Genomic DNA, 14,488 nt, shown 5'->3' on the forward strand with positions numbered 1-14,488 from the left:
CCTTACAAATAGGCTGGGTCCTAAGAACATACAATTGATCCCTGTAATTCAGTCGCTCGCTGTGTGCCCATCGTCCCTGAACATGCAGGAAGCAGCGGTGGCAATTAGCCCAGCAGAAAACAGACCTTGCCATAGACAGTTCAGGTAGGAGTTGCTTTTGGTCTGCCCGTGAAATTGCCCGTCTTTCCATTGAGCAAGTCCTGGGCTTACTTGCAAACACACCAAGGCTTCACCTGGGAGGGACCATCGCTTTTCCTTTTGACTTTTTATTTCTGGTGGGGTCAGCCGTAAAGTGGTCCCAGCTCCATTTGCTGCCAAAATTATGAAAATAAAGCTTCTCTCTCTCCCCAGCCAGATGTCTGTCTGTCCGTCTGTATCTTTCTGTTTAATCTGTCCTTCCCTCCCTCCCTCCTTCCAATCTTTCTATCTATCTAACCTGTCTCTCTTACTTAGGAAAGAAAGAAAAAAGTCATTTGTATTCCAAAAGGATATGGCATTGCCTATTTTTATACTATTTAACATCAACACATGAAAAAAAAAAAACCTGTCATAGTCAACAGCATGTTTGACTTATTTCTGAGCTCTGGTCATTCCCCTGAAGAGCCTGAAATATATATATATATACTAAAAACCTACCGAGGGCCACTGATTGGAAATTCCGGGATCCAGGATGTAACCTGAGAAGAAGCCAATAGGGTTAGTGTCACTTCAGGGTTGACAGATAGCAGCTCCTCCTCTCTTGAAGTTTTTTCCTCCTGGCTCTTTTACCGATGATGCTTTTCGTCTTTAATGCCCATTAAAAAATATTTCTGACTGCCCACTGAGAGACCAGTTAAGTTTGGCACTTTGCTTCCTCAGTTTGGCCATTTGGAGATATTGTGATTTTCTTTTTATTCATTTGAACAAGTCAAAGACATGTGAGATTGAAAGAAGAATCCGGCATTGAGATTTACAGATCCACGGATGAAGTTGGACATCAAGGCTGCCCAAAACGTTGATGCAAGACTCACGACACACTGGTGCAGCTTTCAAATGGCATGGAAAATATTTCATTCCGGTCCTCCTTCCCCTTTGTTGGATTGTCTCCCCAGCATGTCAAATCTTTAGATCGTGTGTCTCTGTTCTACAGTCTTCCTGGCATCTCAGTAGGGTGGTAGAAACTTCATTTCAAGGTTGAAGGTCCAAATGTCACAATAATCCATCTAGATGTCCTACTGAGGCAGTTTCACCTCTTATCCCTGGTCAACCAATTTCAGGGCCTTTGGCGGAGAAGCAACGGAAGTCACCAGAGTTTGGATTTCAAGCTGCATCTCCTGCCACCACAAAGAAAAAATCTTTTGATTTTTTTTTTCTCACTCAGCAACTGGTGTTGGCTTTGGCTCTTTCCCATCAGTTCAAGATGCAAACATCCTGCTTCTTGGGTACCGACCCAGGCAAGTCTTTGAAATGTGAAATGTATGCAAAATCAAACATATATGCTGTTTATTTTCTCCTTTCTTATGTTTGAATTAAAAAGTAATGTTTGTGTCAGTGAAATGAGTAATGGTGCAATTTTGGTGAACAGGGTGAACCCTTTCCCTCTTTCTTTTTCCTTAGGTTTCCCCTGGATTGATGATTTTACCTCAGTTGCCAGAAGAAGATGGCTGATGTCGTTTCCAGGTCCTGCCATTCCTCACAGTGATGGCAGTTAGAACACCTAAGCTGAATGTTCATACACTGCTCGCCCAGCAGACGGAGGGTTTAAAACACGTGAAAAAGAGGAGTGTAAAACATGTGTGTGTGTGTGTGAAAGAGAGAGAGACAGAGGGAGAGAGAGAGAGATGTTCAAATACAACACAAGGCCTACACAGGAGAGGGCCCTTACCACTTTTTGCAAGAAAAAGAAAAAAAAGAGTAAAAAAAATGTTTACTCTTGCAAAAAAAAAAAAAATGAGTAAAATTTCTTTCCTCTCATAGCTTCCTCTGGGTTCCAGCACAAGGAACCCAATCTTGAGGATGGAGGTAATTTCACTTTAAGGAAGAAAAAAAAAAAGAACCTTAGCATCTCGGGTGGCAGTTACTGGAAGTGGGAGCTTAAACTGATGCAATTAATTTAGGTTCATTTCACGGCCGGAAATACAGAAAAGAAACCAATTACCTGAACTTATCCTGTCTTTATCTATCTAGAACTATTTTGGTATGGTATAAAATCATCCACATTGTGGATCTAGACCATGGTTTTCAATAGGGGCCAGAGAAAACTTCAATTTTTTTCACCCAGTCTAACTCCAGGACTGAATTTGGTCCATCTTAGCCATTGAATTTGGTTGAGTTTCTTGGGGCCAGACTTTTTCTCCCTCTCTCTCTCCCCTCTCTCACCCCCCCCCCCTCTCCTTCTATCTCTCTCTCTCTTCCTCTCCCTCCCTCCCCATCTCTCCTTCTCTGACTCCCTCTCCTTCCTTCATTCCCACTCTCCCTCAGCCCTAGGAGGGAGGCAGTGGCAACCCATTTCTGGAATCTTGCAAGAAAACTGCAGGGAGTGATGCTGGAAGTTGTCAGGAGTCAACACAACTTGAAGGCACGCATGCATACAAGAGCAATAGCAAAAGCACTTAGACTTATATACCGCTTCACAGTGCTTTGCAGCCCTCTCTAAATGGTTTGCAAAGTCTATTGCCCCCAACAATTTGGGTCCTCATTTTGCCCACCTTGGAAGGAGGGAAGGCTGAGCCCAGTGAGATTCGAACTGCCAAATTGCAGGCAGCCGGCAGGCAGCAGAAGTAGCCTGCAGTACTGCACTCCAACCACTGTGCCACCATGGCTCATACAAAGCCATTAGAGAGGCATAACTTCATTTCTCGAAGTTCACACAAATATATTTGCTTTGAGAGGAGAGACAAGGAGACTAAGGCTTGCACTGTAGGACTCACTGAGGATGTGAAGATCGGACTGTGCATCCAACATCCAACAAAGTTTGTTCCTGTTTTGAACTCCTTTGCTCAGAAGTATTTAGTATTTATTTGGTTTGTCAATTGCTTACAAGTATAAGTAAAAACATAGTTATGAAGACATGGATACACATAAGAAAAAAAAACAGTAGGACAGGGACGGTAGGCATGATTGGTGCGCTTATGCACGCCCCCTACAGGCCTCTTAGGAAAGGGGTGAGGTCAATAGTAGAGTCTAAGGTTAAAGTTTTTGGGGTTTGGGGAAGAAACCACAGTCAGGTAGAGTATTCCAGACATTGACCACTCTGTTGCTGAAGTCGTATTTTCTGCAGTCAAGTTTGGTGCGGTTGACCTTGAGTTTGTATCTATTGTGTGCTCTTGTATTGTTATGATTGTATTGTTATGAAGCACATACGTTTATTTTAAGTCACAGTTTGTGTAATATCACTTCCTGTCTCCTGGGCCCCTGCAAACATCCATCATCAGACTAGCTGAGTTTCACATTCCTCCTCCAGTAAAGAACCATTTCGATGTTTATTTGGGTGTTTAGAGCTCAAGGTCAGCATGATTCAAATCTGTTAAACAATTTCTCCTTGTTTAGTAATGGAAATTCGAGTCCTCATTTTGACTGTAAGTCAAGAATGCCTTGTAAATTCAGCCAAATGCAGACTGGATGAATTTCTCCCTCGGGTCCATGATAGATTACGGGGTAATTCAAGAGTAACCATAACAAGGACCTCCTTCAGCCTTAGTTCTTCTTTCTCCATTCAAGGTACCTTTCACCTGAAGAATTTACTACCATGCAGAAAAGGTTTCTGGACATGCACTCTCATGGTGGAATAACCAAGACCGTCCAATCTTTGCTGCAAATCTTCTTGTTCTTTGATTTTCTAAAGACAGGTAAGGAAGCCTCAGAGGAAAATGGGGAAAAGGTTTTAAAATCAGGGACAACTCACAGGTTTAATGAAAAGAAGGGCTAGGGGTGGCGTGATAGCAGGGTTCCAATATCTCAGGGGCTGCCCCAAAGAAGAGGGAGTCAAGCTATTCTCCAAAGCACAAGAAGGCAGGACAAGAAGCAATGAATGAAAACTAACCAAGGAGAGAAGCAACCTAGAACGAAGGGAGAATTTCCTGACAGTGAGACCAATCAATTAGTGGAACAACTTGCCTCCAGAAGTTGTGGATGCTCCAATACTCGAAGTTTTTAAGAAGAGATTAGATAAGCATTTGCCTGAAATACTATAGGGCTTCCTGCCTAAGCAGGGGGTTGGACTAGAAGACCTCCAAGGTCCCTTCCAATTCTTCTATTCTATTCTATTCTATTCTATTCTATTCTATTCTATCCTATTCTATTCTATTCTATTCTATCCGCCTTGCTTAGCTATCTGCACCTGCTGGGATTGTATAATACTGCATTTTGATTTGGAGATTCAGTTCAGGTTAATGTTTTGAATTTTCAATTTGGATAGAACTGATTACCTGAATTGAATTGATGATTTGAGCAGGACTGGAGAAAATCCAAACTCCCCCTACTCTTCTGACTCTATTTCAGAATCTCTACAGCGCAATCTTTCCCAAAAAATTATTTTACAGGTTTGCTATAATCCACTGACAAAACCTCCAAAGGAAAGGGTTAAGGAATTCAGGAAGGATGATCCAATTATATACATTCTCAGAAAACGCTCTCTTTTCTCTCTCTTTCTGCTGCATCCTTTGAACATCCATCCATGTCTTTCTAATTTTTTTTTTTTGAAGAGATTTTTGGTTTTTTTTTCTCTTAAAAAAGAGAAGTTTAGGATTAGGTAATTTAATTGTATTATTAATATTAATAGTGTATTAAAATATATTGTGAACTTAAAACTTTTAAGGATTAGAGATTGTGGTGATTTTGAGATACAGTTCCGGGATTGACTAAATTTTGTTAACATTTGGTTTGCTTAGTAGTTCTAGATATTTGGGATATTGAAATTATGGTGGAATGAAGCGTAATTTTTAAAAACATTAAATATAAGTGACGTAATAGGGGATAATAAATACACAGTGAAAAGAAATGTTATCTATGCTTAAATGAATTAATGGGAAAAAAATAAGAACCATAAAGAGAGAATAGAATTGTTGAGATTGGAAGATTAGTATTGTATAGTGTATATTTATTTGTATTAGCATTGTTAGCGTTGTTTAAAAAGGGCATTGACCCAGTCATTGCACTGTCCACAAAATATGTATGGTGTGTGTTAGGAATGTAAGTCACCTAACAGTTGGGTTGGAAAATATATAAACCGGGATAGACATTTTAATACTGTCTCTTTAAGGGAATGCTAAAATTGTAATTGGGTGTGGTTCCTCAAATGGCTATAAGATGGAGCCAGAAACCTGGGTTGTCCTGTTCTCTTGTTGCTGAGACTGTGTTCCTGCATTTCACTATTGACTGTTGTTACTGATCATCGTTATTCTTGGATTTGATGTAAGTCTGTTACTGAACTGTTTATGATATTGGATTTTGTTATTTGGATTATCCCTGGACTGAAAACTGACTGCTTTAACTGTGAATGACTTGGACTGTTTGTTGAACTTTGCTTAACCGTTTTACTGGAAGTAAAAACCTACATTTTACTATACAGTGTAGCTGTGTGCTGTTTGTGTGTTATTCTTCACCACTTTCAACTACGTCTCCTTGTGTGCGCTCATTCTCCTAACGAGGAATTACCTCAACTGTGTGAAAGGAAAATTGTAAATAAAACATGAATTATAAAAAAAATATGAATTTTATTTTATGAGTTTCAAAAAAAAAATCCTTTCTCTCTCTCCTCAGTTGCCACTCTGGAGTGTGAAGTATGTTCTGACATTGGCACCAACTGTACTGGCAATATGAAGACCTGTGAGCCTGAACAAGAAACATGCGTCATCGTTTTAATTCATAACACTCTAAGTTAGTGACAAATGCACACCACATCTAGACTCTGTTTAAGCAAACAGTTTAGGCTAGATGACTTTATAGCATCATGACATGGAGACATCTAATCCTAGCCTACATGCCTCACCTAAGTTTAGCTGATTTATATTTCTGGAGCATTGGCAAAGGTAACGATGGTCTTTTTGAGATAATTCCCAATCTTGGGAGCTTTAAGATGTGTGGACTTCAGCTCCCACAACTCTTTAGCCAGTCATTTCTTAAAGTGTATTCTCAGGAAAGGCAGAAAGGGGTATCCTATGTGCCATGCTCAATTGATTGGATACAGTCCAATGAATGCAACAGAAATAGCTTATTTCAAATATCTATCATTATCTATCTATCTATCTATCTATCTATCTATCTATCTATCTATCTATCTATCTATCATCTATCTATCCATTCATCCACCCACCCCATCTATCTATCCATCTATATATCTCTACCATCTGTCTGTCTATCTATCTGTCTGTCTGTCTGCCTACCCATCCACCCATCTAATCTATTTATCTATCTATCCATCCATCCACCCATCTTTATCATCTATCAATATCTCTCTATCTATCCACCTTCCTACCTCTACCTCTTCCTACCTCTATCTACCTATCTCTCTACCACCTCTCTCTCTTTCTCTCCCACTGCCCCCATCCATCCATCCCAAAGGCAATCATGTCTGCCAGATTATAATGCTACCAACTCTTGGTGCCCTCTGGGTCTGTGGTAGATTAAGCACTGTTGATGATCATCTTCAATTATGGATTTTCTTCTCTGTGATACCTTCTCCATGCTGCCCCAGTAGACTTCCAGAAGCTGTAGTAATTTCTCGGCCAAACCCCAAGGTCAATAGTGTCCTCCTTCCTGCTTAAATTATGGGATGCAGCTGCCAGCTAGTCTAGTCCCTTAGGACATGCCTTCCTCTTTATTTCCATTGTAGCAGGCAAAGTGTTGCAGACCGTGGCCCAGGGCTGTGAATCCAGTGTAGTCTGCGATGCTCCGAAAACCCACTTGAACATGGGGAATGGGAAAATCCTTCAAGGAAATTTGGTTTGTTGCACTGGGGATGCTTGTAAAACAACCATCCCTTCATGTAAGTGTGTATGTTTTCTTGACATCTCTCTCAATATTTGCTTTTTTTGCATTTTAATGTACAAGCCAGTCAATCACCCTCATTGCCACCCAATGCTTTACAGAACTAAAGTGCTAATGAAAACTGATTTCCTCCTCGGAACCTGGTAGAAAAACACCTGTCTCCACCAGAGGAGAAGAAAACTTTGGAGAAGATTGGAAGACACAACATTGGCATTGACAAAATCCCCAGCCTGATTAATTGATTCTCAACGTCAGGAAATTTCTCCTTCCTACACTGGAGGTTTTAAATAAGAGATTGGATGGCCATTTGTCCAAAATGGTATAAACCAGTGGTGGCTAACCTTTTTGGGCTCCTGTGCCAAAAATAGCGCATGCGCTTGCATGCTCGTGCTCATGTGCCAGCACCCAGAAGGCAATGCATGTCCCACACATCCCCTACACATGCGTGCGCAATCCCACCCATCCCTGCCATCCCCTTACTTGCACTGAGCCTCACAGCTGATTTTCGGCCGGTTTGAGGCCTTTTTCAGCCTCCCAAAGGAAGGCTTCTGTAGGCTTCTGCAGGCCGAAAACTAGCCCCATTTTGTCACTTCCGGTATTTTCGGAAAAACAGGAAGTGATGAAACGGGGCTAGTTTTCGGCCTGCAAAGCCTGCAGAAGCCTTCCTCAAGCCTTTGGGAGGCTGAAAAAGGCCTCAAGCCTGCTGAAAATCAGCTGTGAGGCGTGCACATATGCAGTGAGGTAAGTCTGCCTGCAGCTTGCATGCCAGCACAAATGCCTTTGCATGTCACCTGTGGCATGCGTGCCATAGGTTCACCATCACAGGTATAGGCTTTCCCTCTTGAGCAGAAGATTGGACTAGAAGACCTCTAAAGTCCCCTCCAACTCTGTTATTCTGCTACCTTTTGCAATTGACTACTGAGGATTTTGTCAATGCCGAAGGTGTGTCTTCCAGATCTTTCCTTGATCAGCTTTCATCCATTGCTTCTTGTCCTGCCTTCGGGTTCTTTGGAAAATAGATTGACTCCTCTTTCTTTGTGGCAGCACCTTAAACATTGGAAGACTGCTATCCTGTCACCCCGAGTCCTTCTTTTCACTCGACTAGCCATGCCCAGTTCCTCCAACCATTCTTCATATGTTTTGTCCTCTAAGGTAGCCCAAACTCACCCCGAAAGTATCGTTATTGTGGAGAAAATAGGAGAAGAAAAGAATATTAGATACACTTGCTTCCCTGAGTTGTTTAGAAAACACAGTAAAGATGGGATATCAATTAAATAAATAACGTAATATTGATAAATTTACCATCAGCGGTGGTGGGATTCAAAAAGTTTTTACCACTAAGATGCTGAGCTTGTCGATCAGGAAGGTCGGCAGTTCAGCGGTTCGAATCCCTAGCACCATGCAATGGAGTGAGCTCCCATTACTTGTCCCAGCTTCTGCCAACCTAGTTTGAAAGCACGTAAAAAAATGCAAAAATAGGGACCCCTTTGGTGGGAAGTTAACAGCATTCCATGCGCCTTTGGCATTTAGTCATGCTGGCCACATGACTACGGAGACGTCTTCGGACAGTGCCGGCTCTTCAGCTTTGTAACGGAAATGATCACTGCCCCCCCAGAAACGATTCGCACATATGTGCAAGGGGAACCTTTACCTTTACCCTCTCTGAATGTTAAACTGTCTGGGAATCTTCTCTCCCCCCCACCCCCCACTTCTGTTTTCAGTACCTTCAGTAGAGACTAACACCAATGGAAAGCGTTGCCCTGCCTGCTTTTCTGAAACAGGTACATGCAAGGAAGAATTTACAAACTGTACCGGGGATGAAAATTACTGCTTCCATCTCTTTATGCGTTCCTATGGAGGTGAGTTCCGTTTCCCATGCTTGGGAGCTTCCTTTGACGGCTGGGGTCAAACGTGGGAAATCAGGATTCCAGGAAGGTCAAATGAACATATGGGTTTATTGCAAACTTAAGTTCTCTCGGAGTGGTGTGGTGGCCTAGAGGTGGAAGTCTCGCCTCACAATCAGGAGGCTGTGTGTTCGATCCTAAGTAGAGGCAGACATTTCTTTCTCTGGGCACCCTGAGAATATATTTGCTGAACAAAACTCTGCATTGGCGACAGGTAAAGGCATCCGGCCATTCAACACTCTGCTAGCTCCATTCAATTGCCCAGACTCCACCCCGTAAAGGATTATGTGGTCATTAAATGATGATGATGATGATGATGATGATTGCAAGCTTAAGTTCTCTACAAGAATCTGAACTACTAACAGTCAAAGCCAGTTGGTGGTAGATAAAAATTCATAGAGGGCTGGACTTAGATCTCTGGTGGGCACAAAGGGACTCGAGACTGATGACCTGCTTGACCCCTCCTTTGGGTTCAGCCTGGTCATCTCCTACATCTGGATTCCATCTAATTTGAAATAGCTATTGGACTAGGAAAACTCCAATCTCTCCACTTGTACCTTCGTACTTCACGCTATTTATTTTGACTTAATGGAGAGAAAACGGGTTGAAGACCAACCACCGGCAGATTCCTCCATGTGATTCCATCAGAATTGCTTCTTTTGTCTTCCATGTCCAGATGGGGTGCTCTGGGACACAATCATGAAAGGCTGCACCACTAAGTCAACATGCCGTTACATCAGCGACGGGGACTTGTTCATCCTTCAACGTCGCAACACAGTGATTATAACAGCCTCGTGTTTGGTGGCTGCTTCGAAGAGGCTTTACTCTTGCCAATTCCACCTGCTGTATTTTGCTGGGTTCCTTTTCTTTCTCGGGACCTTTCTCTAAAAGTCATTTGTTATGGGGCTGCATCAGCTCTGCAATTGAAGCAGTTATTATCTATTTAGGTTTCCTTTTCGCCTTTGTAATGTCATGAATTTCCCTCTTGGCATTGGCTCTCTGTTTTCTTCTGTAAAAAAATAAATGACATGTTTAAGCAAACATGTGACGTGCAGTCGGATTTCTATCGGCTCTGGGAAAAATTAGGGAACAATGAGATTCTTAAACTCGATACCTTGAGATGCAGATACGGCCTCAAAAGGAATTAGGAGTGGGACATTTCTCCATATTTCACCCCCTCAAGCAGAGGGACAAAGTCAAAGAAGGGCTCTGTGTTCTGACCTAGGCTTTCCCCAACAGCACGAAGCCGACTCTTGGTCCAGATAAACCCCTTTTATTTAATTTACAGTGAATTTCTCTCCAGCAATGTCCCGGCCAATAGTCTTTCATGATATTTCACAATTACAGACCTTTATCAGGCTTGGGGAGTTGCCAGGCTGATATCTTTCAGATGCCACACACTGTAGCAGACAATACCGGCAATACCTCACTCTAATTGTCTCTTGCAAAACCCAATTCCCCTTTTGCTCCTTTTTTATTCCCTATGGGAGGGGCCATTCACTGTCCACCTGTGGCTTTACTCCCAAGTCGACCCTTGTTCTTTAGCTAGTCCCTTGCTCGGGCAGCTCTGCGCATGTGCACACTGGGAACAGGCTCCAGCTGTTCTTCTGCCTCACTGATGTCTGACTCCGAAGGCAGCTGATAACTATCAGAAGACCCTGGCCCCATCTCTGCCTCTGATGTAGACCAGTCATCAGAGCCTCCCCCAGACTCCAGGACTGGTCCATGTTCCTCCCCAACCTCCTCACTGTCTGAATCTGCTGCCAGCTCTGCTGGCCTCTGGCATATCCAGTAGAATATCCAAACCCCTGCCTGTGATTCCCTACACCAAATGCAGACCCTAACTGAGCTGCACCTGAGAGACCATCCATGCAATCCCGGTGGGAAAAAAGCCCGGGGTTTTAAGAGCTTTGTGTATCCGATGGGGATGCTGCTGTATAGGATTTTAGACTTCGTTTGTCTATGGAGGTTCTCAGTCGTCCAGGTCACAGTTGTCCCAAATGTGCTTTTTTTCAAGAAGTGACTGGGCTTTCTGGATTTTTTTTGAAGACAGAATAGAGTAATGGAATAACAGTTGGAAGGGACCTTGGAGGTTTTTTAGTCCAGGGGTCACCAACCTTTTGGACCTCAAGGACCACTAAACTCATAATTTTAAATCCCGCGGACCAGAGACCCTGGGAAAATCCCCCCAAAAGTCTGCAGAAAAATTCCCCACCCTGTTTTCCTACCGATCGATCCTTTTTTATTTGGGATTGCAGGATTCTTTCTCCAGCTCTGTTTTCAGGGGAAGGGGGGGAGAGATAGAGATAGAGATAGAGATAGATAGATAGATAGATAGATAGATAGATAGATAGAGAGAGAGAGAGAGAGAGAGAGAGAGACTTTTGGCTTCATGCAAGGAAAGCAGCAGAAACAGCAGAAGTCTTTCTTTCTCTCCCCCAAACTCTGCCAGAAATGAGACTTTGCTGGTGCAGCCTTTTGGAGCAAGGAGGCCTTGCAGGGACCCAAAGACTCATTTCTGGCAGAGTTTGGGGGAGAGAAAGACTTTTGCTGCTTTCTGTGCATGCAGCCAAAAGCAGAAGAAGAAAGAAGCGGAAAGAAGCAGCCTGGTGGCCAGGCGCATGGGGGTGAATGGCACAAATTCCCCCCGTCTGCCCTTTCCCTCCTCCCCTCAATACTTCATGTTGTTCTCAATGCAAGCAATGCAAGCCTTGTGTTCCTGTGGGCCATGTGGGCGGCACAGGCTTGTGTTCCCACACAGCCTGGATTAATTGCTTTGGGGGTGACATTTCTCTGAGGACCACCAACATTTTCTCGTGGACCACCAGTGGTCCCCGGCCCACTGGTTGGCGACCACTGGCCTAGTCCAACTCCCTGCTTCGGAAGCCTGCTGTCCCACTGCTCAGGAAAAGCTATACCATTTCAGACAAATGGTTAACATGGGCTCTAGAAAAAGTCCATTTATATTTACTCAGTGTCAGACAGTATAAATACCCCACAATAGGGGGCCTGTGGTTATCTCACATTTGTTATGGAATTCAGGAACAATGGTGAGGTTATTCTGATGATCCAGAGGTGGGATTCTACAGGTTCACACCTATTCTCTAGAACCGGTTGTTAACATTCTAAGCAGTTCGGAGAACCAGTTGTTAGAAGAAATTACTGGCCTAATCCTGTAAGGAAGGGCAGGAAGGAAACATTCTGGTGTTGCTTACAGAAACTGCCTCTCTGTTAACCCTTATTACATTCTTGGCAGGACTGGACTTCCTGTCTCTGGAACTTCTCTGGAGTTTTTTTTCCCCTCCTTTGCTGGTACTTTGCTTGTGTTGAGTGACCATTCAAAGTTACAATGTCACTGAAAAAAGTGACTTATGACCATTTTTCACACTTACAACTGTTGCAGGATCGCCACAGTCATGAGAGGCCAGGTGAGGAGATGCGTGCCTCGATGTGAGTGATATTGAGTTGGCCACACCCAGCCAATAACATGACCACCAAGCCACACCCACCAACTAAGCCACGCCCACAGAACTGGTTGTTAAAATTTTTGAATCCCACCCGTGTGATGATCAATGTTCTAATTTATTGCTTTTCCACTGATTTGGTTCCCGTAAGGATTGATTGACCTATTCTTTGTGAAGAAAGACTTAAGACTGCATAATTTCTTCATACAAGTTTGACACCAACAAGATTGGGCACTTTTTGTAAACAGCTGAGGTAACAGCCCATTAGGATCCGACAGGATTCAGAGCCATAAAGATAATATCTTGGAACAAGCCTCAAAATTGCATCAGAGACCAGGAAACTTCCCTGAGGCCCAGTGAGCAATTTTTTTTAAATTGGGCCTCAGGGAAGCTTCCTGGGAGCAAAAACAGGGCACGGGGGAACGCACAACAGCACCCACACACTCCATTTTGTGCCTCCTGGGCCTCAAGGAAGCCTCCTGGGCGAAGCAGTACAACAGCAAGAGGGGCATCAGCTGACGATTTCCTGCATTCTAGCTAATCTAAATCCCTCGCCACAGCTGATCTTCAGAAAACAGCTGATCACTGGGGGTGGGTGGGAAGGAAATACTTTGATCTTCAGTGTGTACCGGTTCTCTCCCGGATGATCTTTGGAGCTACTGGTTTGCCGGAACTGGGCCGAACTGGTAGAATCCCACCCCATGATCTAAACCAGAGCTGAAGAAGCTTCTTGAATGAGAAACTAAATGAGTGGATCAATGACTCTTGTTGCTAACTCATAAGTCATATGAAAAAAGCAACTGGGTAGGGTCTGTCTGATTCCACCTAGCCATTCAAATAGGTCAAATAAGAGTCTTTTAGCTTCATTGTTTGTTAATATAGAAACTTCAAAAACAGACAGAAAAAAAAAAACCTCAGTGGTTCATCAAGTCATAAACTAGACCAAGTTCAACGTTTCAATGTATTTTTGAGCATCAAAGCAAGGAAGTGGCTCACTTCCTTTGGCTGAAAGGAAACAGGTCTGAAGTAGAGGTTGCTTTATTAGAGATATCGGTTTATAGAAATAGCGAGTCCAAAAAGAAAAAATAAGAAAGAAAAGCAGGCACGGATGCCATGCTTAAATGCTGATATCGCCTTCATGAAAATGCTAAAAGCAAAGTCTGAAACAGGGGTAGGATGCAAATTTTTTAAGTACCGGTTCTGTGGACGTGGCATGGCTTTAGACGGGTTTTCTTTCAGCCAAAGGAAGCGAGCAACTTCCTTGCTTTGATGTTCAAAAATACTAACCCTTTCATGTACCCGCAATCGAACCCCAGGTCTGTATTCCGCACTGTTTGATTCATTGCTGTCTGACACCTCCCACATACGGAATGTGTGTATGGGTTTGTTCTCAGGCAGTCCTCGACTTAAAGCGGTTTTATTTGGCGACCATTCCATGTTATGGTACTTTAAAAAATGAAATATTTTTCGCACTTATAGTTGTTGCGGCATCCCCTGTGGTCACGTGATCAAAATCCAGAAGTTTGGCAACTGGTACGGGCTCCCCTGGGGAAGCCTGTAACTCGTCACTTAAGAAGTCCCAACAGGCGGGAACCACAACAGAAAAGTTTCTCTTTCTGGGATCCCGCCAGATGGCCGTCTTCAGTGGGCAGGATCGAGAGAGAATGCCAATCTGGTGGTTTTAGAGGCAGTCCCTGAAACAACCAGCTCCATGCCATGATGGGCTTTATAGCCAATTACCGGAGCCTTGAATGAACTTATGCTTTATGGTGAATTATTTCAACTTTTATTATTAAAGTGGAATGTTTTGCAAAGTTGGCTACGGTTGACTGGGCCTACAACCATAATCAAAATCGATGAATCAATAAATGAATCAATCCACACCCACTCAAATCTTCTCTCCCTATCTCTACTTTCTGTTTATCTGTCTATCCTCTATCTCTATCCCTCACTATTAATCGCCTGTCTGTCTGTCTGCTGTCTGTCTATTTCTGTCTCTCTGTCTATATCTGTATTGTCTGTCTATCTATCTATCTATCTATCTATCTATCTATCTATCTATCTATCTATCTATCTATCTATCTATCACCCATTCATAATTATCTATCTATCATCTATCTATCTATCTATCTATCTATCTATCTATCTATCTAT

General features: G+C 43.0%; 1 protein-coding gene across 1 annotated transcript; it reads left to right on the top strand.

The window, feature by feature from the left end:
- Positions 1–3,586: 3,586 nt before the first annotated feature.
- LOC113452574 (phospholipase A2 inhibitor NAI-like) lies at positions 3,587–9,908 on the top strand. Its single transcript, XM_026724036.2, has 5 exons — positions 3,587–3,827; positions 5,740–5,856; positions 6,812–6,964; positions 8,688–8,825; positions 9,547–9,908. The coding sequence occupies exons 1-5, from the start codon at positions 3,728–3,730 to the stop codon at positions 9,756–9,758; spliced, it is 720 nt and encodes a 239-aa protein (XP_026579821.2). The 5' UTR covers positions 3,587–3,727; the 3' UTR covers positions 9,759–9,908.
- The last annotated feature ends 4,580 nt before the right edge of the window (positions 9,909–14,488 follow it).

The sequence above is a fragment of the Pseudonaja textilis genome, chromosome 10 (genome assembly GCF_049901715.1).
Source record: "Pseudonaja textilis isolate UNSWEBS1 chromosome 10, rPseTex1.2, whole genome shotgun sequence".
Lineage (NCBI taxonomy): Eukaryota > Metazoa > Chordata > Lepidosauria > Squamata > Elapidae > Pseudonaja > Pseudonaja textilis.

Coding starts and splice junctions, on each gene's coding strand:
- LOC113452574 (XM_026724036.2), top strand. CDS start 3,728: ATGCAGAAAAGGTTTCTGGACATGCACTCTCATGGTGGAATAACCAAG. Junction 3,828..5,739: donor CTTTGATTTTCTAAAGACAG/GTAAGGAAGCCT, acceptor CTCTCTCCTCAG/TTGCCACTCTGGAGTGTGAA. Junction 8,826..9,546: donor CTTTATGCGTTCCTATGGAG/GTGAGTTCCGTT, acceptor TTCCATGTCCAG/ATGGGGTGCTCTGGGACACA.